This window comes from Theropithecus gelada, chromosome 20 (genome assembly GCF_003255815.1).
Source record: "Theropithecus gelada isolate Dixy chromosome 20, Tgel_1.0, whole genome shotgun sequence".
Taxonomy (NCBI): domain Eukaryota; kingdom Metazoa; phylum Chordata; class Mammalia; order Primates; family Cercopithecidae; genus Theropithecus; species Theropithecus gelada.
This window is the reverse complement of record NC_037688.1, coordinates 63,004,235-63,032,114: the sequence shown is the minus strand read 5'-3', so window position 1 is coordinate 63,032,114 and position 27,880 is coordinate 63,004,235. Positions and strand designations below refer to the sequence as shown.

Sequence of the window (27,880 nt, the reverse complement as noted above, 5' to 3'; positions counted from 1 at the left end):
GTTTCTGCACCAGCTGTTCCCTGAACCTGGAAGGATCTTCCCCTTATCTCTGGATGGCTGGCTCCTTATTTATACTTAAAGCTCAACTTAAGTGTCACCTCCTCAGAAAGGTCCTCTTCGACTGCAACTACAGTTAAGACACTTTCAATCACATCACTCTTATTTTCTTCAGCGCTTAATCAAAATCTGGTTTACTGGGGTAGATATTATGTCTCTCTCTGTCTCCAGCTCCCGCTCTGATGTAAGCTCCATGAAAGGGTGAACCTTTTGCTTGTGTTCACCTGTGTACACCCAGTGCCTCAAACACTGGCTGGCACTTAGGAGTCAATAAATGTTGTTGAATTAATGAACTTTTTATTCAATGGTAAACTAGGTTCCAAATCAGTCAAAGTGAGAACAGTAGTCATTCTTCTGTTGTATTTTTGTGAAACATCTAAACACGCTGTTACTGGTCCAATCAAGGCATTAAATATTCTGTTTTGTAGGGCCCGAAAGCCCTGAACAGGACTTCCTAGCATCAGATCTTCCTAGTGCTATGCATATCAAGCTCAGCTACAGAAGGACAGGGTTTACGGGCACTTTCTAATCAAAGGACTCGGAAAATGTAGGCACTATCTCTTAAAGTTCTTCAGAAAACAGTTTCAGAGTCTACAAAAGATTTCCGAAGAATAAATCAACACCAAAAGGAAAATCGCAACATTTCACTCTGAAATCTGTCTGAGAGGCTAGAGGAGTGCTCCTTGATTTTTTTTTTTGTTTAAACCAACAGCATATCAACAAAGAGGCCTTCTTTCCCTTCTTTGCTTCAAACAATCTTTTCGCATCCGTTATTGGTTTGTATCCGCCCTTAAACGAAAACTAAACAGATCACATTGTCTCATTTAGGACCCCCTATACACAAAGAATCAGCTACATAAAGATGAAAATCAGCACAAGCTGAATGTGTCACTGAAGATTTGTGTGTCACACACAAATGGAGAAAAAGATAAGAGAGCTATTGTCCAATTGTAGAAACAAAAAAGTAATATGGGGTTTTCTGTTCTCTGAAGTGCATCATGAAAAGGGGGTGGAGAGAAACACAGAAACCCAGAATTAGCCTAGCAAATCATTTTGGGAAGAGCTGACAACATGTAAATTCCTCACACATAAAGTATTTCGAGCAAGAGACCTTGATTCCTGGGCTATGATGCCATTCAGGATTCCTTGCAAAGGCTCTGGAATTCCAGTATTCATAAAAGAAAATGCTCATTATAATCGGAGCGTAGAACCCAGCGTAAGAGGTACTCCCAACGTGACAGCCTGTATGAAGTATTACAAAGCTTACAGTTAAGATCTGGGATAGAGGCTGAACACCAAATTCAAAAAAGGTAACCAAGGCACTAAGTGCCATAAAGGAGGAAGGGGAAGGAAAAAAAAAAAACCCACGATTGCCATTCAGCCACAGAGAATTAAAGTGGAAACCAGAGGTGTGCATGGGGGAGGATGAGGGGTGAGAAGTGCGGGGAGGGGGGGGGAACAAACAATACATTTGTCACCCCGTCCCACTTCCTATAGAGGATACAGGCAATGCCTCCCGCCCCATAACCTCGGACACAGATGGTTATCGTTTATAGCAAAGGTGCACAGAAAGGCCTTCAGGTCTGAGCCCTTAATTCCAGGGCTGTAAATGATTAAAGAGAAGGATGGGGGTGGGGAGGGAAATGAGGGCGGAGGGAGCTGGGAGATTCACCCACCACCTCCCCCTAGGGCTCCTACCTCACAGCGCTCACCCAGGACAGAGCACCAGAGTCTGCAGCCCCTCCAGGGCAGCTCCGACCCCATATCCCCAGGCCCTAGGTTGAGGGGTGCTGGCGGTGGGGAGGCAGGGACAGTAGGTAAGTTTTCTGAGCCCTGCGGCTGACACGCCACAGGCTCCCCTCACAGCCTCTTCTTTCAGAGGGACCAGTACAGACAACGCGCTGACTTCCACTCCTCCCTTTCCACCCCCCTTTCTCGAAGGTACCCAACCCCCGCCCCTTCATCTCTCAATGCCCCCCCGCCTTTTCCTCAACTCCCCCCCTCCCCAAAACTCACAGCTGCTCCAGAGGTTCCTCCAGTCAAACCCTTTCTGGAAACGACGGCGGCCCGGCGGGTCCAAACCACCTACCATCCCCGCTCGCGTTTCCAGCCTCCCTACCCCCGCCGCCGCCGCCTCTTCTTCCACCACTGCCACCGCCTCCTCTTCATCTGCGGCCCACCGGCGGCGGCCGCCCCGAAGCCCCGCCCCCTCCATCGCCTCCTGCATCATCACTTCCGGTAACCCCGCCGGCCGCCAGCTCCAGGAGAGAGAATGGGAGAGGGGCGATGAGGGAACGAGTGGAAGATTGCGTCACGACGCACGTAAAGACGTACGAAGCCGTCGCCAAGTAAGGGCAAAGACCTAGCAACCCGGAGGGAGATGGGCTGGACCATTTTTTCCTTGTTTTAGGGGAATGGAGCGGGGAGGATACCGAAAGCGTAAAGGAAAAATAGGGAGAGAAGGAGCTCAGCTTATTGTTGGATGCGGCGGGAGATGGGTAGAGTCAGGTTCGGGGAGGCTCGAGACTCCCCCAGACCTGGAACTGGTGCTCCCACAGAAGTGGGCCCGGTGGTTTGGTCCGGCCTGGCCTACTGGACCCGCCTCTGCTCGGTCGGCCGCGGCTCTGCTGGGCTCCTGGCGCCGCCTCTTCCCAGCCTACCGCGGGCTGCGCGCTTCTGTGGGTGGGGGAAGGCAGGACTGACACAGAGTGAGTGTAGGGGATGGAGGCGCCGGCTCCAGGCGCGGGAGACTGGCGGGGAAGGGGTTGGCTCCCCACGGGCAGGGATGGGTTGGAGGTTGGGCTGCGGCGTTGCCGGGAGACGGGCCTGTGTGACCCCAGCTTCGCAGGGGGCGGCTCGGTGTCATCGCCACCGGCCTCGGGGACCTGCCTCACGGAAGTGGCTCGCGCGTCCAAGAGGGGAGGCCTGGTGTGGGGGCGCTCAGGTGCCGGCGTGGGGCCCCCTCGGAGGCTGTGAATCTTTTGGACCCCCGAATGTAAATGGGAGATGGTAGAGTCCGCTCCGAGGGCGAGAGGTGTCTGGCTGAGGAAGTTGACCCAAACCAGGTCCCCTACAGGAACGGAGACTCCCTAGGACCGTGAGAGCCAGCTTCGTAATTCCCTTGCTCTTCAAACCTGAGAGCAGGATGTTGCTCCGTTACCTTTCATTCATGTGCAGGAAAGAGTTAAGTAAATCAATAAAGAAGGTATCAGCAAGTGAGAAATGCCCCCCCCCAAAGACCGGATGAGGTGACAGAAGATGGGGGGAGGGCCCCTTGAAGTCGGGTAAGGCCGTTCAAAGGAGGCCACGGTTTTGCAGGGATCCTGGACAATGGTTTTTCTGGTGGAGCCAATGAGAAGGACTTTTAGGTTGGAAACAGCCGGAAGGCCATGTGGCTGAAGCTGACGGAGCCAGGGCCGGAGTACTCTGTGATGTAGTTGGGCAAGTGGCATGACTGTAGCAGCGCCTTTTAGCCCAAGGCAGGGGTTTGGCTATTGTGTACTTCAAGGGTTTTAAGAAGGGAAGTGACCTGACCTGATTTACATTTTAAAAAATCCGCTCTGCGTGCTGGATAGAGAAGGGTGGAAGTAGTTAGACCTGTTAGGAAACTATTGCACTGTACGACAAAGGAGAGGTGACAATAGTGTTGAAAGGGCCGGCCGGGCGCGGTGGCTCACGCCTATAATCCCAGTACTTTGAGAGGCCGAGGCGGCCGGATCACAAGGTCAGGAGATCGAGATCATCCTGGCCAACATGGTGAAACCCTGTCTCTACTAAAATTACAAAAATTAGCCTGGCGTGGTGGCACACGCCTGTAATCCCAGCGACTCTGGAGGCTGAGACTGGAGAATCGCTTGAACACAGGAGGCGGAGGTTGCAGTGAGCCAAGATTGCGCCACTTCACTCCAGCCTGGGCAACAGAGTGAGACTCTCTTAAAAAAAAAAAAAAAAAAAAAGAAAGAAAGAAAAGGCCCTCAGTCACAGTGGAAATGGAGAGAATTCCATTCAGCGTATATCTGGGAGGTAGTGCTTGCAGGACTTGCTGGGGAATTGGATGTGAAGTGTGTAGGAGAGGGAGGAACCAAGGTTAACTCCCTACGGGAAAACAGTTTAGCGAGGAATATCGAAAGTTCTTTTGAACATATTAAGTTTGATAAGTCTATTAACAAGTCAAATGAAGTTTTCAAGAAGTTAGATATACAAGTCGGATGAAAAATCATAGTTGGAGATAATAAATGAGGAAGGCAGGGAAGAGCTCCCAGATGCCTAAGAAGAGGGTGTAAATAAAAGAGGAAGACCCCTAAATCCCTTGGGTTCTTACCATTTAGAGAGTACCCAGAGAAGAAGAAGCCAGCAAAGGCGACGACACAGACAAGACCTCAGAGATCAAATAGGAGGCCCCTTAATATCCTGGAATAATGTGACCCATCCCCTTAATCAGTGAGTCTCATCCACCCACTTGCCAGCTTCTACTGGCAGCAAGTAGAAGCTAAGTCCTGGCTCAAATCTCTTCCCTCCCTCTCCCAGCTGTCAGTGCTTTTGGACTTGTGCTCAGGTAATTTGTGTCCGTTATAGAAAACCTGACTTTTTCGATAAATTGTCTATTTATATGGCTGTCTCCCCCAGGGACTGTTCCTCCTTTGTGTCTTCCTGGCTCCTGGTACAGAGCCTTGTCCGTATGGTGGCTGTAGCTGGGCAGGAACACTGTGTTCATAAGGTATCAGCCATACAATCCTGCAGCTTCTCACAAAAAGGGGCTTTTGTCCCTGCCGCTGCTGCCAGCCCCACCACAATTATGGTCAGTTCCACAATATAGTGTAAAGGGTATCAGAAGACGAATAAGAAGGCCTGGGTTTCAATCCTGGATCTGCTACTGACCAGCAGAGTGGCCATGGATAAAGCTCTTCTCTCTGAGCTGAAGGGTTGGCCTAGATTTGAAGTTGCATACTGACAAGACAGATATTGCCTGCAAACATATTGTTCAGCCCACACAGTGATTTAAATTCTTTTTTAAATTTACTTGCCAACATTTAAAAATTGGACATCAAAATCCAGACTTTGGGCTTCATTTGAAAAATCCGACAATCTGACAACGCCAGCCTGAAGTTCCTAGAGGTTCCTACACAGCAACTGTCAGCCAGAGCTGAAGAGCTGCTTCCCCTTCTATGCAGCTCATGCTCAGGGTTTGCCAAAAAGGCCTCTCCTCTCCCGCTACCTGGCTGACCCCTGTGGGCATTTGATTTGCAATTCTTGGTCTAGGGCTATGCTGTCCCTGTGTGGCCACTGACTGTTTTAAAATTTAAAATTTTATTTAAAAATTCAGTCCCTGCAACACATAGTTCAAGTGCCAGTAGCTACCTGTGACAGGTGTGTATCCTATTGGACAGAGCAGATAGAACATTTCCTTCACAGAAAGTTATCTTGGTGAGCACTGGACTGGAGGAACTCGAGGGTACTGTGTAGGCTAGTTATTCTCCACATGTGAAACTCAAGGGACTTAGCCTAGTGAGGAGCTCTGGTGCCTCTGCAGATGGAAAAGTTGCGCATTCGATAGTTATTTGATGGTGGAGGAAGCTGTCCTGAAGGCGTGGACCCCTGCACAGAATGCGGTTATTTATCAGAGAGTTGGATCAAGGGTCTGGTGCTGGAAAGCCCCAACTGTATCTAATGTGGCATCCAAAGCTCTTTGGTCAGTTTCCTAATCCAGTTCCTCGGAAAACTGTCACAAAGCAAGAACTTAAGCCAGTGTCTTGTGTTCTCAGACTTCTCGATTTGATATGCAGGGTGAAAGATCCTGGCTGGCGAGTTACCAATGAATGAATGAATGGTTGATCTTTAGCGTTGGCCTTCAATTCTAGCCCCTCCCCTACATCTCTTCTACTGCTTTCTACTACTAGTAACTGGTAATTGCTTTTCACCACCTCTGACTGACCCGTACCTTTTCTTTGCCTGTTAAAATATGCTGATAAGGAAACATACTTCCATTTCTTTTGAATTGAGGAGCCCATAACTTTTCATTTAGAACTTCTATCCCTGATGGGGAAAATAGCTGTATATCTATTGGTTGTTATCTTGGTTACAGTAGCCTGATTGGAGTTCCCCTGTACAAATACAATCTTGTGTGTGCTCCAGTGCTGGTATGATATATTTAGAATGGGTGTGCTTGCCTCCAGTGATCCTGTTTGGGATAGACATTTTAGAAGTCTTTCAGACATTAGTATTTTGTTTTGGCCCTGCGTTCTAAAAATTTCCCATATTACAGGGCCTAAACTAAATTATTTTCCCTTAGGTAAAATAAAAATACTATCCACCCTCTCCTCCCTGCCCCCTATTGCTGACAGACCGTATGCTTGTCATTTTCTGTGTAAAAAGATGCTGTTTCATAAAATAGCTGTGGTATGATTAAGTATACCACACAAGCATATCCTGAAGTTTGCAAAACAGTGTGTGGCATGTGTGGCATTACACTTCCCTTTTTGGATTCTAGTAACCAAAAACTGAATCTGAAACAGGAAATAAGTCTGTGGTTTGTGTGTGTGTGTGTGTGTGTGTGTGTATGGTTGATTGATGGAGGGGAGGTTATGGAACCAGAAATGTGTTAGAGAACGATTTCACTTAAAGGTTATCTGATTGGGGTAGGAATATGGGTGTACCAAAAAGGAGGGAGTATAACAGATCTCAGAGAAAAGTGCACTGAGGAATAAACAAGGAGTAAGAGATAAAGGAAGAAAAATAGGAAGGGAAGCCTGGTCATGCCTTTGGTGTTGGCACCTGCATTGTATTTCCAGTAAGAAGTATGCGCTGTGGTCTGAAGATAAGCGGTGCTTCCAACAGGGTTATTTACTCATACCAAAGAACAATAGCCCTTTGCTGTACAGGGATTATTAATGATCAGAGGGAAACAGCTTTAGGAAAATCCATTACTACCACAAAGCAGTAAATTCACCAACAGGCCACACATTTCTCTCCTCTGCAGCAAAGCTTAGCATAGATAAAAGAGGCCTCATTGTTCTTCCTCTGTTTCCTCCTATTCAGGTAACATTTGCCTTTGTTAACTGTCAGTGCTAAGTGATGTACATGGATTATTTCATGAATAATCCTTACGACTCTGAAACGGGTTCTGCTATTACCCCATTGTACATTCTAAGAAACCAAGTCTCAGGCAGGTTAATAATTTGCCCAATGGGGTAAAGTCAAGATTCAAACCAAGCTTTGTCCACCAAGAGCCCAAAATAAATGTTCATTTTTTTCGTATTATATCTGCTATTCCTTACAAATGGGACAGACATTCCCTACTCTGCTCTACAGGGCAAGAACGTCTGGTTGCTTTGACCTTGTCAAGAGCATTTCAATTCCGTAGAGGCTTTCCAAATGACAGTTTTAAGTCACAGTTTTCTAGATTGATTTTAATCCATGGTCATTGAGTATAGTGGACCTTATTCCCCAAAAGGATTTTGTTTTTCAGGAAAAAAGTGTCAGAACCTCATTTTTCTATGTTTGGTTCTAAACTTCATGGAAACATTATAAAGTATTTCAGTCCAGTGAACAAACCCTAACCAGCCTTAAGAAAACTTAAGAGTGAGGGTTACATCATAGCTGTGTCTCTTAAACGCTGTTCTGGATGAGACTGATGAGGATTCCTCCCCAAATAACACTGAGTCTCCAGTTCTTTATCCTAACACACAATGCTCTTGAAAGCATCCTAGTAAGAGTTAATTAGTATTTAACCCTTCAATGCTCTGGGATCATCAGTTGGGAAGCTTGTCCAGATACCACCCTGTGTATCTCAGGATGACAACATGCGTTATCAATGACCATTCTGTGTGTGTAAATTTATTTTTCTAATAAATATTTGTCATGTTCCAACTATGTGCCAGCCTAGACATGTAATGTGCAAGACAGTCCCAAATCTCTGCCTGCTCCCCCACCTCCTACTCCCTGCAACACACACATGGTGGAAAAAGAAAGGTGAGTCATGCAAAATTATGATAGAGTAGGATGAACATTATGGCGGGTATGCTAGAGGTGCCAGGAGTGCACACAGCCGGGATACTGACCCAGCCCCAGTGTGAAAAGGGCACCCGTCCAGAAGTGATGGAAGTCAAAAGGTGGAAGCAGCAGATAGGCAAAGAAAGAATATTTCAGTTGTATGAACTAAAGAGGCTTCCTGTGGCAAAAAGAAGGACATATCACATAACGAGCACAGAAGACCATGATTTCATTTGGGTGGAGTTCATGATTCCCCCTCCTTGCTAAAAAATCATAAAGTATTTGGGAGAGAAATTTGACTATACTACAGTCATTAGTTCTGACGAGGGAAAAAATTCCACCTAGGGTAGGTCTTTCCTGAAATAAATGGAAAGGGGTGTTTAACTTCCTGGGGCTTGAAAATCAGGGTAAATTCCTCTTGCCTTTGTCCCTTTTCTTATTTGTACTGCAGCACATTTTCTTTAGAAGGCAAAGCCTCATGAGAGTCCAGCATTTGGAATTTGGACATTCCTGAGACCAGAGTCATACTTCTATAAATCTCATCTGGGGAAAGGGAATTTTCATCTCTGCTCTTAAACTCCTAAGTGTTCGTGCTGCAATGGTCTCTCCAAAGGCAGGGGAACTGTTCCAGAGGTGGGGAAAAGGCATAGTGGATGAGGCCCCTCATACCAGCAGATCTTTCCATAGTCCTGTAGAACTAGATCTAGACAGACCGAGTGTCTAGGCATGCCTTGTACAGTAAGTTCTTGGAACCTCCCCAGACCCTCTCACTACACTTTGGACCGTGAATGGCAGAGTAGGTGAGTGTTTGGTGTTTGGTTTTTGTTTTAGTTTTTGTTTTTTAGATGGATCACTGCCCATTATGAGTCCCCATTACTGACTCTAAAATGAAAACAGAAAAGCTTGTGGACAGTCAGGAAAATCATCATCCAGCTTTTTTGGCTCTTGACCCTGACTCCTGTCAACTAATTAGGGGCATTAGGCAAGATCTTGTTTCGCCATCTGTACAAGTGTTGGAATTATAAGTAGTTATGATATACAGTAGTTTGATATCCAGTGTATTTAAGATATAAATCAGACCATATTACTCCAGCTTGCATAAAATTTACCAGTGTCTTTTGCCTTAAGACCAGCAACAAAGTGCCTTTCCAAGGCCTACACCCAACCTGTGCTGGATTCTGTGGACCTGTGGCCCCTTTCCCAAAGGCTCTTGTTGCGTTCATGTTCATCTTTTTTATTTTTATTTTTTGAGACAGAATCTGACTCTGTTGCCCAGGCTTGAGTGCAGTGGTGTGATCATAGCTCACTGATGCCTTGATCTCCTGGGCTCAAGGGATCCTCCCACCTCAGCCTCCCAAAGTGTTGGGCTTATAGGCATGAGCCACCATGCCTGGCTAATTTTTTTATTTTTCAATGGAGATAGTGTCCCCGTGTTGCCCAGGCTGGTCTCAAACTCTTGGGTTCAAGCAGTCCTCCCACCTCAGCCTCCCAAAGTGCTGGGATTACAGGCATGAGCCACCATGCCCTGCCTCATGTTCATCTGTGAAGTTGATTCCCATCTCACAGCCTTTGCTCCTGTTGTTCCCCCTTCTTGCACCAGCTTCCCCTGATGTGAGTCCATTATTAGGTTCCATCACACCATTCAGGACTCAGCTCAAATGTCACTGACCACCCAGAAAATAACCCCCACCTCTGCTCATTTGTATCTTACTACTCTTCAGAGCACATATGACTATCTGAAATTCTTTTTCTTGTATATCATCTGCCTCTGCCACTAGAATATGACCTCAAGGAGGGTAGGGACCGTGGCTGCTTATTTATCACTGTATCCCCAGAAACTGCAGGTGTCTGGCACATGGCAGACCTTCAATAAATGTTGAGTGAGTGGATGGATGGATGGGTCCTTGGAAGGGAAGAGTAAAGCCTACCAGGTAGTAGCACTGTAGTGAGCCCCTGCACTGGTGCCTTTTATGTCGGCTCCCATTGGAGCCGGAGGGGACAGGGTTGCCACAGGGAATGGAAAAGCAAAGCGGTGCAGCCATGTGCCCAGCCTGCTTAGAGCGTGCTGGTGTGTAACATAATTAAAAAGGGCAGTTGCAGGATAGGAACAGGGGCAGATGGCAAATGGGGAAGACTATTGCAATTGACATCAATGTGCAAAAAAATTGCTTCCTTTGCTGTTTGTATAGAAAGAGACTAGAATTATTTACTTCCCTTTGTCACAACTAGCTAAGCTCTTTAAAGCAATCAAGACATTCAACATTTATTGACATTGAACAGTCTATTTCATGATTAAAAGCATGGGCTCTGACTTCAGACCAGCTGAGTTTGCATCCTGGCCCTGCCTATTGTTAGCTGTGTGACCCTGGACAAGTTACTTAACCTCTGCATCAGGTTCCTCCTTTGTATAATGGGGATATTGGTAGCATTTGCATATATAGAGTACCTAGCAAATTATCTGGCGCACAGTAAATGCAAAGCAAATGTAACTTTTAATATTTGTATTACTGTAATGAACAAGATACAATCCCTGCCCTCCAGGAATTCAGACTCAGAGAAGAAAAAAACATAAAGTGAAAGAAATTCCGAACTATCTCCTGGCCGTGATAGAAGCGAGGAAAAAGTTGCTTTGAAAAAGCTTAATAGCAAGTAGGTGTCTGTTTGATAGATGGGGTGGCTAGCAGAAAAGAGGCATTGTAAGCAGAGGAAGACTCAGCTGAGACAGAGAAGTATGACATGACAAGGCACCTTAGAGCAGTAGCTCCCAAACTTCAGAGACAACATCACAGTTTCTGCTGTTTACCTATATTTTAAACCAGCTTAAAAAGTTTTGTAATTCATTTCTTTAAAGGAAGTTCTATATCACATACAATCTAAATCACTCAAAATTATGGGTTTGATGGGCTATTCTAATACACAGTTTGTATTGTGTATCTAAGATCACCTCCCCAACCAATCTTTGGGACACTTGCATTAAGGGACACATTTCTCAACTATGACCAGAGGCCAAAACACACTGGCAGCAACATCTGTCAGCCTTTTCTTAGTGGCACAGGCCTGCACATCGTAGAGGCTTGGAAATGATCCTCACCTCCACACGTGTATAACCCTGTGTTATAACAGACAGGGCGTGATTTTTAAAAAGACCAGCTTCTAGTGCCATTTCCTTCCAGGCACACCTCATATCTTCTGTCTGTCTTCATTCTGGGATTTGGGGGTTAGGGAGATGAAAAGGAGTAAAGAATTGCAAGAAATGTCCGTCTCAGAATAAAGATGATAGCAGGTTAACTTTTAAAAGTCTACATGGATAGACTTCATGACCAGCTGAGACCACAGTTGAACTGTGGTCCTCTAAACTACTGAATAGTCCTGATGTATTACCCGTAGGAAAATGTATTGCCCGTAGGAAAAGCAGACCCTGTTGTATCAGATCAATCCCTGATACAGTGAAGAAGGAAAAGGGCTTCCTTAGTCTTGTATTAATTGTGAGAGATAATTGATAGTTATAGAGGAATAAATGTTGGTTTCAAGCCGTTAAATCCATATTCGGGAAAAGGTGGTTTTTCTAAATGAGTTGCTTTCTAGGAACAAAGACAAGAATAAAAAGGAAAAGAGCTTTTTAAACTTTTTTGTAAATATATGGCTGAATCTGTTTCCAGAATCACAAACTTTCTATAGCAGAGAATACTCCAAATTATTCAGCAAACATTTATTGAATACTGATTATGCACCCTTCTAGGTGCTGAGAATTCAGCAGTAAATAAGATGAATGTGATCATTGTCCCCTGTAAAGGTGACAGTCTACTGGGGGAAGACATTAACAAACCATTACTTAAGTGAGGAGTGCTATACAAGGAAGAATATTAGGACCTGTGAGAAGTTTCAGCAGAGAGCCCCGACCCAATGGGTGTGGGGGAAGCGGGAGGATTTTCTGAGACATCCCTATTTTCATTGGGAACTGCAGGATGAATAGGGTGGGTCAGGAGAAAGCCTTCTAGAAAGAAAACAGCATGGATATGTGCCCCTAAGGCAAGAAAGAACATGGTTCCCTCAAAGGCCTGAAACAAACGCAGCAAGGAAAGAACAAAAGAAGTGTTTTTCTTTTCTTGCCTTTTCTACCAAGCCTTGGAAGGAAATGGTAGACTAGGTTTGTTAATGGTACACAGTGGTGAATACAGTTTTAGACCCTTCTCTCGGGAAATCTTTGGAACTTGGGTTTTCTGGGTCACCTGATGTTGCAGAGTGAGACATCACATAAATCCCTTTCAGGATTAGTTTTCAAAACACTTAAACATTAATTAAAGTGTTTTGAAAATAGTCCTATTAAGTACCAATTGTAAGCACTGCTCATTACCTTGAGGGTATTAACCTAATTGCAGGGCTTTTGTATCAGATTATGGTATATGATCAGTTAGAATTTGAAGCTGTGGTTCTTAGAGTCTTGGAAGGAAACCAACTAAAGTTAGATTTTAGAGAAGGTTGCTTCAGCCAGTTGTGGTGGCGCACGCCTGAGGTACCAGCTGTTCTGGAGGCTGAGGCGGGAGGCTCACTCGAGCCTGGGAGATCAAGGCTGCAGTGAGCCGTGATCATGCCACTGTACTCCAGCCTGGGTGACAGAGTGAGACCCTGCCTCAAAAAACAAACAAACAAACAAACAAACAAAAAACCTTGCTGCTGTTTGAATATGCCTGACCTTCATCACTTTTCTCCAGCGTCTTGCAGTCAAGGAAGTTCTGTCTGTTAGTGACAGGGAAGTGAAGCAATCATTAAGAGATGTTCGTTACAGACTCCCTGTACCTCACAGGAACTGACTCACGTATTTTCATAGGAAACCATGGAGTTTTAGGGAGAGCCAGAAACTCAGAAACCTGTTTCCTTACCAGGAAAAATGTCATCATCTCATCTGGGTTTTTATTACAATAAACCGCAAAGCATGATGTTCTCTCTCTTGGTTTTTATGAATTCCTTGTAAGCATTTTTTCTGTGCAGCCTCATAGACTCAGAATTGGCATTGAATATAACTGTGGTCCTTTTAACATTTGAATTAGGTGAAGTAGTCTTTGAAGCTTTTCGTCATTTGGCTCATTCTTTACTTAAGAATAAACCTCAAAAAGCGTCATCAGGGTCAGGGTAAGTGCTCACATTAGAAAGAGGAATTCTCTGTAAGGTGAATTCCTTGCAAGTACTTTGAATTTTGAGGTAAACGTGCCCACTTCCAGCTCCACTCTGCATTCTTCGGCTGCTCAAATTCTCATAATTCCAGGACTACCCTAAAGCATATTATCTCCACCTCTTATGCCTTTCCCTCTGTAAGTTGAAAATGGATCATGTTCCCAAAAGCAGGCAGTTGAGCAGCTTACTTCCCGATCCCGATGAGCCTGTTAGAGGAAAACCCAGAACTCAGAATGAGGTGTCCAATTGCCTGGCCTTCTGCCCTCCTTGTCTTCCCACCCTGTCTTCTGGTTCAAGGCTGTACAATATTCATTGTTCTAATTCTGACTAATCAGAATCTTCCAGTAGTGGGACTTTTTTTTTTTTCTAGCTTCCCTGAATATAGTTATGAAAAAAGGGGAGTGGGGGGCTGAAATGTTTGTTTTGTGTTTTCATTTTTATAGAGATAGGGTCTCTTTATATTGCCCAGGCTGGTCTCAAACTCCTGGCCTCAAATGATCCTTCCATCTCAGCCTTCCAAAGTACTGGGGTTATAGGAATGAGCCACTGGAGCCAGCCTGAGTTTTTAAATAAGTTGTTGGGGTTTGCTTGTTTGTTTTTGAGATCGGGTCTCACTGTGTCACCCAGGCTGGAGTGCAGGGGCTCAGTCTTGGCTCATAGTGCAATCTCAGCTCACTTCAGCCTCCCGGGCTCATATGATCCTCCCACCTAAGCCTCCCAAGTAGCTGGGCCTACAGGCACGTGCCATCACGCCTGGCCAATTTTTGTATTTTTTACAAAATGAATGTTTTGTAAAATACATGTTACCCAGGTAGGTCTCAAATTCCTGAGCTTAAGTGACCTGCCTGTCCTAGCCTCCCAAAGTGCTGGGATTACAGGCATGAGCCACTGCACGTGACCTTAAATAAATTTTTTTAAAAAGGAAACACCTAATATTCATCAGCAAAATAGATGGTACATTGGGATATCTTCATACAGCGGGCTGAATTGCAGCAGTGAGAATATATGAACTAGAGCCATGTGTAACAACATGGATGAATCTTATTGAATGTTATGGGCAAATAAATTGCAGAACTTACCTGTAAACTTTTTAAACTTGCAGAGCAGGCAGGGTGCCGTGGCTCATGCCTGTAATCCCAGCACTTTGGGAGGCCGAAGCAGGTGGATCACCTGAGGTCAGGAGTTCGAGACCAGCCTGACCAACATGGCGAAACCCCATCTCTACTGAAAATACAAATTAGCCAGGCGTGATGGTGCGCACCTGTAATTCCAGCTACTTGGGAGGCTGAGTCAGGAGAATCACTTGCATCCGGGAGGCGGAGGTTGCATTGAGCCGAGATTGCACCATTGCACTCCAGAGTGAAACTCTGTCTCAAAAACAGTAATAATAAATAAAAATATAAATCTTGCAAAACAATACTATAAATGTTATGTGTAAAGATATGCACGATAACAAATTCAGCATAGTGATTCCTTCTAGGAGAGAGGAAGGGGAATGTGATTTGGAAGGGGTACAGTGGGGGTTTCTACTATATACATAATTTATTCTTTAAGGTCTCTTGTAACTATATGGCTATTATATTGGTCTCAATATCTTTTCTTTCCTTTTTTTTTTTTTTTTTTTTAGACAGAGTCACTGTTGCCCAGGCTGGAATACAGTGCGTGATCTCAGCTCACTGCAACCTTCACCTCCGGGGTTCAGGTGATTCATGCCTTAGCCTCTCAAATAGCTGGGATTACAGGTGGTTGCCACCATGCCTGGCTAATTTTTGTATTTTTAGTAGAGACTGGGTTTCACCATGTTGCCCAGGATGGTCTTGAACTCCTTACCTCAAGTGATCCACCTGCCTCGGCCTCCCAAACTGCTGGGATTGCAGGCATGAGCCACTGTGCCTGACCTCTATATCTTTTTGTATCTGAAATATTTTGTAATAAGAATTTAAAGATACACCATCTTGGCTAACATGGTGAAACCCTGTCTCTACTAAAAATACAAAAAATTAGCTGGGCATGGTGGCGGGCGCCTATAGTCCCAGCTGCTCGGGAGGCTAAGGCAGGAGAATGGTGTGAATCCGGGAGGCGGAGCTTGTGGTGAGCCGAGATATCGCACCACTGCACTCCAGCCTGGGCGACAGAGCGAGACTCCGTCTCAAAAACAAAAAAGAGAAATTAAAGATATTCGGAATTGTGCTTTTAAAAAATACAGTCAGCTTCATGGAATATACCTAGGTCAGTTCTCTCTTGGCCATGTCTTCTGAATTAAAACTGATGTTTGAGACTAAAAACCCAGAGGGGCCTTGAGATCTTCAGTCATCAGAAAGTTTTTTTTTGTTTTGTTTTGTTTTTGTTTTTGTTTTTGTTTTTGAGATGGAGTCTTGCCCTGTTGCCCAGGCTGGAGTGCAGTGGTGGGATCTCAGCTCACTGCAAGCTCAGCCTCCTGGGTTCATGCCATTCTTCTGCCTCAGCCTCCTGAGTAGCTGGGACTACAGGCGCCTGCCACCATGCCTGGCTAATTTTTTGTATTTTTAGTAGAGATGGGGTTTCACCGTGTTAGCCAGGATGGTCTTGATCTCCTGACCTTGTGATTCACCTGCCTCGGCCTCCCAAAGTGCTGGGATTACAGGCATGAGCCGCCACGCCTGGCCAGTCATCAGAAAGATTTTTAATTATACTTATTGGACAAGAAAGTAGACCAACGATTTTGAGAAATATTTCCAAAAAGGTTGAGAGGTTGCAACCTGACAACCTCTGGGTGGAACTGGGCTTACAGACTCATTTTGTTTGGCCTGTACAGTCCTCACTTTTTTTTTTTTCTTTTTGGAGACGGAGTCTCACTCTGTCGCCCAGGCTGGGGTGCAATGGCACAATCTTGGCTCACTGCAACCTCTGCCTCTGGGGTTCAAGCGATTCTCCTGACTCAGCCTCCCAAGTAGCTGGGCCTACAGGCACACACTGCCACACCCGGCTAATTTTTTTTTGTATTTTAGTAGAGACAGGGTTTCACCATGTTGCCCAGGCTGATCTCGAACTCCTGAGGTCACCCAATCCACCTGCCTCAGCCTTCCAGAGTGCTAGGATCACAGGCATGAGCCACCATGCCTGGCCTCACATTTCCAAAAATAATGACTTACTGTGTTTTTTTGAGATGTCATATTTTAAAAATCTGGATTGCCACCTATTTTTAAGCTATCAGGAAATCTGGCATTCCTAGGGACTTCTTTCTACATGGCAGATGCTGGCTGGAGCTGAATAGCAACTGTTCCCTTTCAAGGGGGCAGTTCCTGTCCAGGTGGCCACTGTCCCCATTCAAGCAGGTCCTCTCATTTATATTACCTGCCAGGCTGCAGAGGCACTTGAGTTTGTAACCAGTGGATTAAATTCCATTTCTCACTTAACAAGAATATTCAGTTATCCAAAACATGCCTTCTCTTAGGCATTCAGGTGAGTCATATAATTTTACTGGACTGGCTTAAAGAATAATAAGTATGAGTTTTGGTTTTGCCGTGTTCATAAATGTGGCCACCATGGCAAACTGTGTGGTTGAGCAACCCTCATCCTCGGGATGAGTTGCAAAGCCAGTTGAGAGATACGGTGTTTCTATTACATGGTTTCGGCAATGCTACCCAACAGATTTGCTGAGAAAGAGCAACTATTTCTAGACCCATTAAAGGTCTTGATTAAAAAACTGTACATCTGCCTGGCTGCCTCCTGTCAAGTTGCATTTTTATGCAAATTTTCCCTCTTCTATTTCGGTGGGTCTGAAGATGACAACGGCAACACGACAAGAAGTCCTTGGCCTCTACCGCAGCATTTTCAGGCTTGCGAGGAAATGGCAGGCGACATCAGGACAGATGGAAGACACCATCAAAGAAAAACAGTACATACTAAATGAAGCCAGAACGCTGTTCCGGAAGAACAAAAATGTAAGTAGGCCCCACTCGGAAGTTGCACAGGGGAGAATTGTTCCTTATGATATATGTTTATTTCTTGTCGGTCCTTAATTGAAAGGGCTGAGCCGCACAGTCACGGTGGCACAACGTGGGGCAGGAAGGGGCCAGTGCACAGCTTGGCTAGCTTGCCTGACCACTGGGAAGCCTGTGTTTCTTTCTTCACTTGTTCCAGGTCTCAAGCCAGCCAGTAAGTGGCTCAGTGTCCTCAGAAGACCCCATGAGCCAGGTGACATGAGTCAGGCCAATGAGTTTTCAGAGGAGGAGCCAGTCCTCATACTGTACCCGTTGCTGGCCACTCCCATAGGAGGTGTGCAGGAAAGTGGTTTCATTTTGTTTTTTTTTCAATTCATAAACTATTCAAAGCCTCTAAATATAAACCCATTTAGAAGGAAGAGAATAGGATTAAGACACAGGGTTCCCTTCATAACAGCTTTGAACTCAAGCCTCTTTGGCTAGCAGAGTGAGGTTGCCCTTTGGGAGCACGGAACTGGGTAAAATAGTATCTCCATTAGCTGATTTACGGGAACTGCACATGCAGACAGCAGGGAGCCAGATTGGACCCACCCCTAGGAACCCTAAAACATTAACTGTCAGCTCTGGGGAAGACCGCCTGGCACTAAGCATGGAAGAGGCTTTCACGCCTGACTTCTCTTCCGCCTTCTCACTGATCTAATGGATTCAGTGCTGTCACTGCTCCCCTCATGAAACCTCCTAACAGTCTACTCTAACCACTTTTCCCTTCCTGACCTCTGACTGTCTCTGTTCGGCCCTGTCATCACACACCTTCCTGCCAGCTACAGGGGTCCTCTGAAGGTCGGCCCTCTGTGCTGAGCCTATGCAGCATGCAGCCACCTTGTGATTTAAGCCGTCACATCTGAATCCCCGGCTTTGGCTGCTGCCTGGCCACCTGAAGGACCTCACCACAGCTTAATGGTCCAAAGCAGAATCATCTTTCTACAGGAGTGCCTCCCCTTCCCCACTGGTCCATTGGTGTCACAGCTCCTGTCACCACTTTGCAACTCTTTGTTCTCATTCCTCAACAAATACTTGATTGCCCACTGTGTGCCAAACACAAGACTAGATGTTGAGGACAAACATAAGCCAAACCAAGACAGAGCTGTCAAACTTTTATTCTTTAATTGAAAGTGGATTACCATGATTTGACTATTTTGGAATTTCAAAAGCCCTTTGTTCCCCTTACTAAAGTTAGATGGAGTTAGATGGAAAGAAATATAAAATTACAGTTGAGAAAGTCCACGAAGGCTGGGCATGGTGGCTCACGCCTGTAATCCTACCACTTTGGGAGGCCAAGGCTGGAGGATCAGTTGAGCCCAGGAGTTTGAGACCAACCTGGGCAACATAGCGAGTCCCTGTCTCTTAAAAAAAAAAAAAGAAAAGCATTACCAAAGAAACTCTCCTAATCTGCAGCAACTTCCCCTTCTCTGAATCCCTGATGGCCCTAGCTTTTCAAGGCTGACTTTCTTAGGAAGTTTCTCTCTACCCTTCTGACCTTCCTCCAAACCCAGCTTCCCCAAGCTTTTTCTGCTCTTAGCATAGACCATGCTTGCCAAACCAGAGTATATGTACCCCATGGAGTCCCTAAACAATCCTCTAAGGAATGGAAATAAAATACAACTGCTATTTCTATTTATTCTTTCATCTTTCTAAAAAGTCTGTCTGGTACATAGTTACAATGAACTTGTTAGTACATATCTATAATTTATAAATTAATACATTTATAAATTAATATAAATACAAATATGGGGGCTATGGGCTCAGAAATTTTTTAATGAAAAGAGTAGGTGATCAGCCAGGTGTGGTGGCTCACGCCTGTAATCCTTACACTTTGGGAGGCTGAGGCCGGTGGATCACTTGAGGTCAGAAGTTCAAGGCCAGCCTGGCCAACGTGGTGAAACCCTGTCTACTGAAAATACAAAAATTAGCTGGATGTGGTTGCGCACGCCTGTAATCCCAGCTACTCGGGAGGCTGAGGCACAACAATTACTTGAATCCAGGAGGCAGAGGTTACAGTGAGCCAAGATCACGCCACTGCACCCCAGCCTGGGCAACAGAGCAAGACTGTCTCAAAAAAAAAACAAAAAAAGAGTAGATCAAAAGGCTTGGAGATCCCTAAATAGTTGTTTATATTCTCCTTTTTCTTCTTTATTCTATTTATGTTGGCATGGGTTTCCCAACCAGATCATCAGTTCCTTGAACATATAGACAAGGTCTTGTACTTTTCTAATCTATCCCAAGGGACCTCCCTGTGGTTGTCACTAAATGAATGAGCAGCTATAAATACTTTGATTTAACTGACCTCCTCCAGGAAATCTTCCTCAGTTTCTCTGCTTCCCCCTCAACCCCATGCTGGCTGCCTGTTCTGAATTCCTATAGCTGTCCGTAGCAGTCACTGCATCCATTGATTATATACCACTGTGCCTTTTCTGTAGCTTTAGGTATCAGAGTTGTTCTGCCCAAGTAATAACTTTGATAGCTGAAGGCACTGTCCAGCCTGCAGTGTTGGGGATATCATAGTACATGCCCAATAAACCTTTGCACACTCACTCACCTGAAGACTACTCAAGACTTTTCAGTTTTCAGTTATTGCAATAACCCTTCCTTTGCCTAGGCTTGGATTGGCTCAAGCGGGGTGAGCCAGAGGGAGGTGTATGTGCCACTGACGGTACATGAGATTATTTGGGAGTGGGTGGAAGAGGTACATGGGTTTTTAATTTTAAGATATGTACTTGCTTTAGTATGTGTTACAAAGGAAAGAGAATATTAGATCACAGTTTCACAAATACTGTTACTTAAGAGAGAGTCCATTTAATGAAAAATTCGAACATTAGTATAATCAGTATGTGGATATGGCAGAATCATGCAGCCAGCCCGTGAATGACTGAATTTGGAGTACTCTAGCCCAAGCTTGTTCAGATGGACAGCTGAAGCCCCAGAAGCCCCAACCCCCTTAACTATATGTTTGTCAAGCGCTTTTTCTTTCTTCCTAGTCCCTCACGCAGACATAAGGAGTTTCTTGTAACTTTGATTGCTCTAAGAGTTTAATAATCCAAAGGTATCCCATGAACTGCTGTGAATCTCAGTGGGCAAATGGGAATGTGGAACTCTTTTCCAACACAGACAGCAAATCAGTGACTTCTGAGAAGCACAGAGGTCAGAAAGTTGGGCCTCTGCCACAAGGGACTCACAGCTGTGGTTCTCTGCATTGCTGTTCCTGGAACTCTTCTTTGCTCTGTTCCATAGGACAGGAACGCCCTTGAAATTTCCAAGCCACATGGACCCAGACTTTGCTGTGTGGGTGTCATCTGGTGGTGATGCAATCCTAGCTCTGCTTTGAAGTCCACTTGCAAACTCCTAGCAGAACCATGTCTTGATTCATTTTCCTTCCTCAGAATGAAAGAGTTTCTCCCCTTTTCCTACTTGGCTGTTTTTCAGAATGAACTTTTTATTCCTTTAATTGAAAGTGGATTACCATGATTTGACTGTTTTGGAATTTCAGAAGCCCTTTCTTCCCCTTACTAATGAGCCAAGGCAGTTGACAGTTTAAGAGGTATATATCATTCTCCAGTGTCCTACTCTGGGGGTTTCAGGACAGCACTTGCGGAAACCATCGGGTTACTTTAAAGTTTAATCAACATGAGGGGGGTGTCGGTGGGAATATAATTTATGGATTGTTGTCTCAGTCAGTGTCGGTGGGAATATAATTTATGGATTGTTGGTAGGAATGTAAATTGTTGCAAACTCTAGAGAGTAATCTGGGAATATCTGTGAGATTTAAAAATGCATGTGTCTATGGCCTTTGTCCTAGCAGTCCTCTCTCTCTAGGAATTCATCTTTTAGATACCTATGCATGTAAGCAAAGTAATTTTAGAGGGATCCATAGCAGAATCATTTATAATAGCAAAAAATTGGAAATAAGTATCCATGGGTAGGAGATTGGTTAAATTATAATAAAGCCGTCTGTTGGAATTTTGTATAGCTGTTAAAAAGAAGGGGGCAGCTTTATAGATGGAATATAGAAGGAACTTCAAGTTATGTTAATGAAAAAGCAAGGTTCAGAACAAAGGGAGCTATTGTTTGTGTGAGAAAAATAATCAGCTTCTATGTACATGTGCATTTTCACATATACATAGAATACCCCTGCAAGAACACACAAGAAACTGCTAATTGTTGTCTCTGAGATGAAGAACTGGAAGAGAGGAGTAAGAGGGAAGTGTAATTTTTATGTTATATCCTTTTGTATTGTTTATTTTTACCTTCTTTACCGATTTTAAAAGTTTGTCGTAAGCTTTAATATTAAATTGCTTTTGATTTTCCAAATTAGCACCATTTAATTTACTGGCTAGTGAACTGAAAAAGTTTGAGAAAATGTATACCTATACTCTATGTACCATTAGAAATATACTATCAGCCTCATTTCTTTTTCCCTTTTAATAGCTCACAGACACAGACCTAATTAAACAGTGTATAGATGAATGCACAGCCAGGATTGAAATTGGACTGCATTACAAGATTCCTTATCCAAGGCCAGTAAGTGTGACTCCTGGTTAACAGGTGGTGGGTACTTACCCTCATCAACCCAGTTATTTCCAAGAATGTGTAACAAGAGGGCAAGTGCTTGCTGAGAGGCCCAGAGCTGCTGTGGGAGGCGTGTTGGAAATAAGCTATCGTTGCACGCTGCCAGCCCATCACAACAAAGTAAAATGTCAGTGAATGCATGACGTATCCTACTTACACAGCTTTCCACATATGGAAGGGAAAACCAGCTCACACTGTAGAGCTTTTCTCTTTTCACTTTCATCGTTTTTATGGAAATGTGTTTTTTTAATTACAAAAGGTAGGTTTGTTGTTACTAAAAGAATAAAGTTCAAACATGAAAGGAATGCATAAAGTAGAAAGTAAAAACTGGTCAAAAATTCTCATCCAGGCTGGGTGCTGTGGCTCATGCCTGTAATCCTAGCACTTTGGGAGGCCAAGGCGGGAGGATCACTTGAGGTTAGGAGTTCGAGACCAGCCTGAGCAACACAGTGAGACCCCATTGCTACACAAAATTTAAAAATTAGCCGGGCATAGTGACACACTCCTGTATTTCCAGCTGCTTGGGGGACTGAGGTGAGAGAATTGCTTTAGCCCAGGAGGTTGAGGCTGCAGTGACCCATGATCATACCACTGCAGTGACAGAGCAAGACCCTGTCTCAAAAAATAAATAATCTTAAATTTATATAAATAAATTTAAAATAAAAAATAAAATTATGTAAATAAATTTAATACATTCAGAATGTCAAGAAACAAATAATTTTCAAATTTATATGAATTTAAAAATAACAAATGTATACAAATTTTTTCTTCCTCAAATTCTTTCATACCATAAATTTAAAACAATAATTTAATTTAAAATAAGTTTTATTTATTTATTTATTTATTTATTTATTTATTTATCTATCTATCTGTGGAGACTGAGTCTTGCTCCATCACCCAGGCTGGGTACAGTGGTGTAGTCATGGCCCACTGCAGTCTTGACCTCCCGGGCTGAAGCGATTCTCCCACCTCACTTCCCCAAGTAGCTGGGACTACAAGCATGTGCCACCACTAATGTTTTCATTTTTTGTAGAAATGGGGGTCTTACTATGTTGCCCAGGCTGGTCTTGAACTCCTGGACTCAATCAATCCTCCCGCCTCAGCCTCCCTAAGCTCTGGGGTAACAGGCATGAGCCACTGTGCCTGGCCAAAATTCTTTTTTGTTTGTTTGTTTTTTGGAGACAGAGTCTTACTTTGTCGCCCAGGCTGGAGTGCAGCATGATTTCTGCTCACTGCAACCTCTGCCTTCCCAGTTTGAGTGATTCTCATGCCTCAACCTCTCGAATAGGTGGAACTACAGTCATGCGCCACCACACCCAGCTAATTTTTTGTATTTTAATAGAAACAGGGTTTCACCATGTTGCCCAGGCTGATCTTGAACTCCTGAGCTTAGGCAGTCTGCCCACCGTGGCCTCCAAAAGTGCTAAGATGACAGGGGTGAGCCACTGCACCCAGCCCAAAATTCTTAAAAAAAAAAAAAATTCTCATTGTGTAGAGGGTGACCACTTTAACTGTTAAATGGAAAATTGCCAGTATTCAACTCTTTTAGCTACAAAAACAGCAATTTTATATTGTAGTGGCTCAACCTAGTTAGTTTGGTAGTACAACCTTTTAGTCTTTTTTTCTATATTCATGTACCTATATTTTCTTTACATATGTAAGATTCTGGATATAATGTTTTACTGCTTACTTATTTTACTTCATGTCTTCCGCACATCTTTGTATGTAGCTCTCCCTCAATTTTTTTTTTTTTTTTTTTTTTTGAGACAGAGTCTCACTCTGTCGCCCAGTCTGGAGTGCAGTGGCACAATCTTGGCTCACTGCAGCCTCCTGGGTTCAAGGGATTCGCCTGCCTCAGCCTCCTGAGTAGCTGGGATTTACAGGTGCACCACCACACCCAGCTAATCTTTGTATTTTTAGTAGTAACAGGATTTCACCATGTTGGCCAGGCTGGTCTCAAACTCCTGGCCTCAAGTGATCGGCCTGCCTTGGCCTCCCAAAGTGCTGGGATTATAGGTGTGAGTCACCGCACCCAGCCCAATCTTTTTTAAATGATTGCATTATATGCTATTGTAAGAATGTGCCATTGTATTAGGGTTCTTCAAAGAAACAGAACCAGTAGAATGAAGATATGTAGATATAGAGACAGCTAGATGTATATGTGAAGAGATTTATTATGAGGAATTGACTATATATCTAGACAGAGATGTATCTAGCTATGCCTGAAAGGATTTTTTTTTTTTTTTTTTTGAGACTGAGTCTCACACTGTCACCCGGGCTGGAGTGCAGTGGCATGATCTCAGCTCACTACAACCTCCACCTCCCGGGTTCAAGCGATTCTCCTGCCTCACCCTCCCAAGTAGCTGGGATTACAGGCCCCCACCACTATGCCCAGCTAATTTTGTATATTTTTAGTAGATATAGGGTTTCACTATGTTGGCCAGGCTGGTTTCAAACTCCTGACTTCGTGATCCACCCACCTCAGCTTCCCAAAGTGCTGGGATTACAGGCGTGAGCCACTGTGCCTGGCCGAAAGGAGATTTATTATAAGGAATTGGTGCATGTGATTATAGAGGCTGAGAAGTCCTAGGATTTGCCATCTTCAAGCTGGAGACCCAGAAGAAAGCTGGTGTTATTACTCAGTTTGAGTCCACACGCCTGAGAACCCAAGGGGCCCATGGTAGAAATCCCGAGTCTGAGGCCCAGAGAGGATGAGGTGTCCCAGCTCAAACAGGCAGGAAGCAAAAGGAGCTGCTTCCCCTTCTTCTGCCTCTTTGTTCTATTCAGGCCTTCCATGGTTTGCATGATGCCCATTCACATTGGGGAGGGCCATCTGCTTTACTGAGTCCACTGATTCAAATGCTAATCTCATCCAGAAACACCCTCACAGATACACCTAGAAATGATGTTTAATCTGAGCACCCATTGCCCATCAGATTGACACAAAAAATTAAGCATCCTAGGCCAGGCACTGTGGCTCATGCCTGTAATCCCAGCACTATGGGAGGCCAAGGCAGGTGGATCACTTGAGGTCAGGAATTCAAGTCCAGCCCGGCCAGCATGACAAAACCCCATATCTATTAAAAATACAAAAATTAGCCAGGTGTGGTGGCGAGCACCTGTAATCTCAGCTACTGGGAAGGCTGAGGCACAAGAATCACTTGAACCTGGGAGGTGGCAGTTGCAGTGAGCTGAGATCATGCCACTGCACTCCAGCCTGGGTGACAGAGTGAAACAGTGTCTGAAAAAGAAAAAAAGAAAGAAAAATTAACCATCCCAGCCATAATTTAACCAGCCCCTCTATTGGTAGGCATTTAGTTTGATCCCAGTTTTCCACTATGCACAGAACATCTTTGTATACACACACTTTTCTCCCCTTCTTTGGATTCTCAACTTGCTCTGTGATCCATGCTTGTTTTTTCTCCTCTGTGTAGGCAATATAGCAAAGAGCACAGGCTCTGGAATCTGACAGATCTGGGTTCAAATCCTGACTTCCCTTCTTAATGTATAACCTTAAGCAAGTTATTTAACTTCTCTGAGGTTTCATTTCCTCATCTGTAAATATTAGAATAATAATCTCTTATGAGGTTATTGTAGGATTAACGTGTGTAAAGAAATGAATCAATGTAGATGTAGCACTTAGCAGAGGATATGGTACTTTCTGAGTAGATCCTTAGTGAATACGAGCTGCTGCAATGATTATGAGTATGATTCTTCACATTATTGTTCTTATTCAGATTCATCTGCCTCCAATGGGCCTTACCCCACTCCAAGGCCGGGGACTTCGAAGCCAAGAGAAACTGAGGAAACTTTCCAAACCAGTATATCTCAGATCTCATGATGAAGTTTCCTAATCTAGAGGAAAGTTTATTTCTGCAAATGATGAGCCAACTTGTTCTTGAATGTAAACCAGATGGCAAAACACTTCTTGATTGGGGCAAAAATTCAAATGTCTTCTTAAAACCTCCACAATTGATTCTCACCCATGATGAGCACTTCGATATCCCTAGAGTTTCTCAGCGTCTTTCTTCCTGAGTGGATGGCATTATCCATAGAGGTCATGGACCTTACATCCTCACTGCAGTCACCTTTGGAAACAAGACTAAGGCCTGTACAAGGGAGGTGGAAGGGTGCAAGAGCTGTTGATGGGAATTCCATTCACCACGCATGCCAGCTGATGCAAAGAAATTTGCCAGTCACTGGAAGTTACTGTGGCTACTGTAAAACTATGTACCACTCTCAGAGTATTCTTAGGCTTTTTATTTTTTTTAAGCTATAGATTTGCTTAGAAGTGAGGTTTTTGTGTGTGTGTGCTTTTTTGTTGTCTTTTGACCCTTCCAGTTTCCAGATAAACTTATCTTAAAAAGTTTGGTTTTTCATGGAAATTTTATGAGATTTCTGCCTTAACTAAATGCATATATTCCTTATCTTAAAGCCTGTCACTACTTAGGATGCACTTATAGGATCTGAAAAGCTCACTTTAAACTCATACTGCATTCTTTACGAGTATTTTACATTAACATAACTGAAAAGTACAAGGCCCAAGCTGGCTTTCAAATTATGTTTAAACAGAAATGGGACAAATAGACTTGAAAATAGAACGGATTTATTCTACCCCTGCAAGGGTAGACTCAGGTGAGAGTCCCTTGGTGAGTCATTTGTACATCAGTGTCATTTCTTCTTACCTCCGAAGAAGATGGGCATCACCAATAAAGACAAAGCACTATCAATTTTTGTCTATTCTTTTTCAAAATGAACTCCTGACCCTCAGAAGCAACAGTTGGAACCTACTCCAATGAGGAGGAGCACATGTTTTCACACTCAAGGTAACTTATCACAGGGTTTGGCAATGACATAGAGAACAGATATGATGCTGTATCAGCGGAGTAATAGTCTATGCATACATATATATGCATATGTATATATATGCATATACATTCATACATATATATGCATGTATACGCATACATATATATGCATACATACACATATATATATAATTTGTATTTTTATTTATTTATTTTTTGAGACGGAGTTTTGCTCACGTTGCCCAGGCTGGAATGCAATGGTGCAATCTCGGCTCACCGCAACCTCCGCCTCTCGGGTTTAAGCGATTCTCCTGCCTCAGCCTCCTGAGTAGCTGGGATTACAGGCATGCGCCACCATGCCTGGCTAATTTTGTATTTTTAGTAGAAATGGGGTTTCTCCAGTTGGTCAGGCTGGTTTCGAACTCCCGACCTCAGGTGATCCACCTGCCTCGACCTCCCCAAGTGCTGGGATTACAGGCGTGAACCACCACGCCCAGCCTCAGTATATGCATATTTAACACAAATGCAACTAGTACACTTTGTGCTGCTATAATAGAATATCTAACACTAGGTACTTCATAAAGAACAGAGGTTTATTAACAGTGCTGGAGGCCAGGAACTACAAGGTCGAGGGGTCTGTACCTGGTGAGGGCCATCTTGCTGTGTCGTTATATGGCAGAAGGCATCCAATGGTGAGAGACAGCGAGAGAGGGCCAAACTCACTTTTATAACAAACCCAGTCTCATGATAATGAATGCACACCTGCCATTATGACATCAATTCACTCATGAGGGCAGCGTTCTCATGATCTAATCCTCTCTTAAAAGCCTACTTCTCAACACTGTTGCATTGGGGGTTAAGTTCCCAACGCATGAACCTCAGACGACACATTAAAATCATAGCATTCTATCCCTGGCCCCCAAAGCTCATGTCCTTCTCACATGCAAAATACATTCATTCTATCCCAGTAGCCCAGAAGTTTCAACTTCTTTCAGTGTGAACTCAAAAGTCCAAATTCTAGACTCATCTAAATCAGATATGGGTGAGGCTCAAGGCACAGTTCATCCTGAGGTAAATTTCCCTCCAACTGTGGGCCTGTTTTATCTACTTCCAAGATACAGTTGCAGGACAGGCATCAAATAGACATTCCTATCCTGAAAGGAAGAAACATGGAAGAAGAAAGGAGTAACTGGTCCCAAGTGAGTATAAAACCTAAGAGAGGAAACAATATTAAATCTTAAGATAGGCCAGATGTGGTGGCTCACACCTGTAATCCCAGCACTTGGGGAGGCTGAGGCAGGCGGATCA

At 44.2% G+C, this 27,880-nt stretch overlaps 2 protein-coding genes across 10 annotated transcripts in view; one reads left to right on the top strand and one right to left on the bottom strand.

The window, feature by feature from the left end:
- Positions 1-2,208, bottom strand: part of DCUN1D3 (defective in cullin neddylation 1 domain containing 3) — a 46,614-nt gene extending 44,406 nt beyond the window's left edge. Inside the window, exon 1 of one of the 2 annotated variants that reach the window (XM_025369848.1) lies at positions 2,074-2,208. The gene's annotated coding sequence lies outside the window, so the exon portion shown is untranslated. The remainder of the gene's footprint in view (positions 1-2,073) is intronic. The other variant, XM_025369847.1, reaches the window with a different exon arrangement.
- Positions 1,738-26,494, top strand: LYRM1 (LYR motif containing 1). Of its 8 annotated transcripts, none has more exons than XM_025369855.1 (6): positions 2,169-2,405; positions 4,386-4,612; positions 13,095-13,176; positions 16,983-17,141; positions 21,624-21,716; positions 25,502-26,494. In XM_025369855.1, exons 4-6 carry the CDS (start codon positions 16,983-16,985, stop codon positions 25,616-25,618), a joined length of 369 nt encoding a protein of 122 aa, XP_025225640.1. In that variant the 5' UTR covers positions 2,169-2,405; positions 4,386-4,612; positions 13,095-13,176; the 3' UTR covers positions 25,619-26,494. The 8 variants fall into 8 exon arrangements, with proteins under 8 accessions (XP_025225637.1, XP_025225635.1, XP_025225642.1 ...); XM_025369854.1 differs by lacking the exon at positions 2,169-2,405 and adding an exon at positions 2,981-3,066; XM_025369852.1 differs by lacking the exons at positions 4,386-4,612; positions 13,095-13,176 and adding an exon at positions 1,738-1,874 and having other exon boundaries at positions 2,168-2,405.
- The last annotated feature ends 1,386 nt before the right edge of the window (positions 26,495-27,880 follow it).

Excerpts from the sequence above, each read along its gene's own strand:
- LYRM1 (XM_025369850.1), top strand. The coding sequence starts at position 2,028 with ATGCCCCCCCGCCTTTTCCTCAACTCCCCCCCTCCCCAAAACTCACAG. Across the intron at positions 17,142-21,623 it reads TGTTCCGGAAGAACAAAAAT|CTCACAGACACAGACCTAAT; the intron begins GTAAGTAGGCCC and ends CCCTTTTAATAG. Across the intron at positions 21,717-25,501 it reads AGATTCCTTATCCAAGGCCA|ATTCATCTGCCTCCAATGGG; the intron begins GTAAGTGTGACT and ends GTTCTTATTCAG.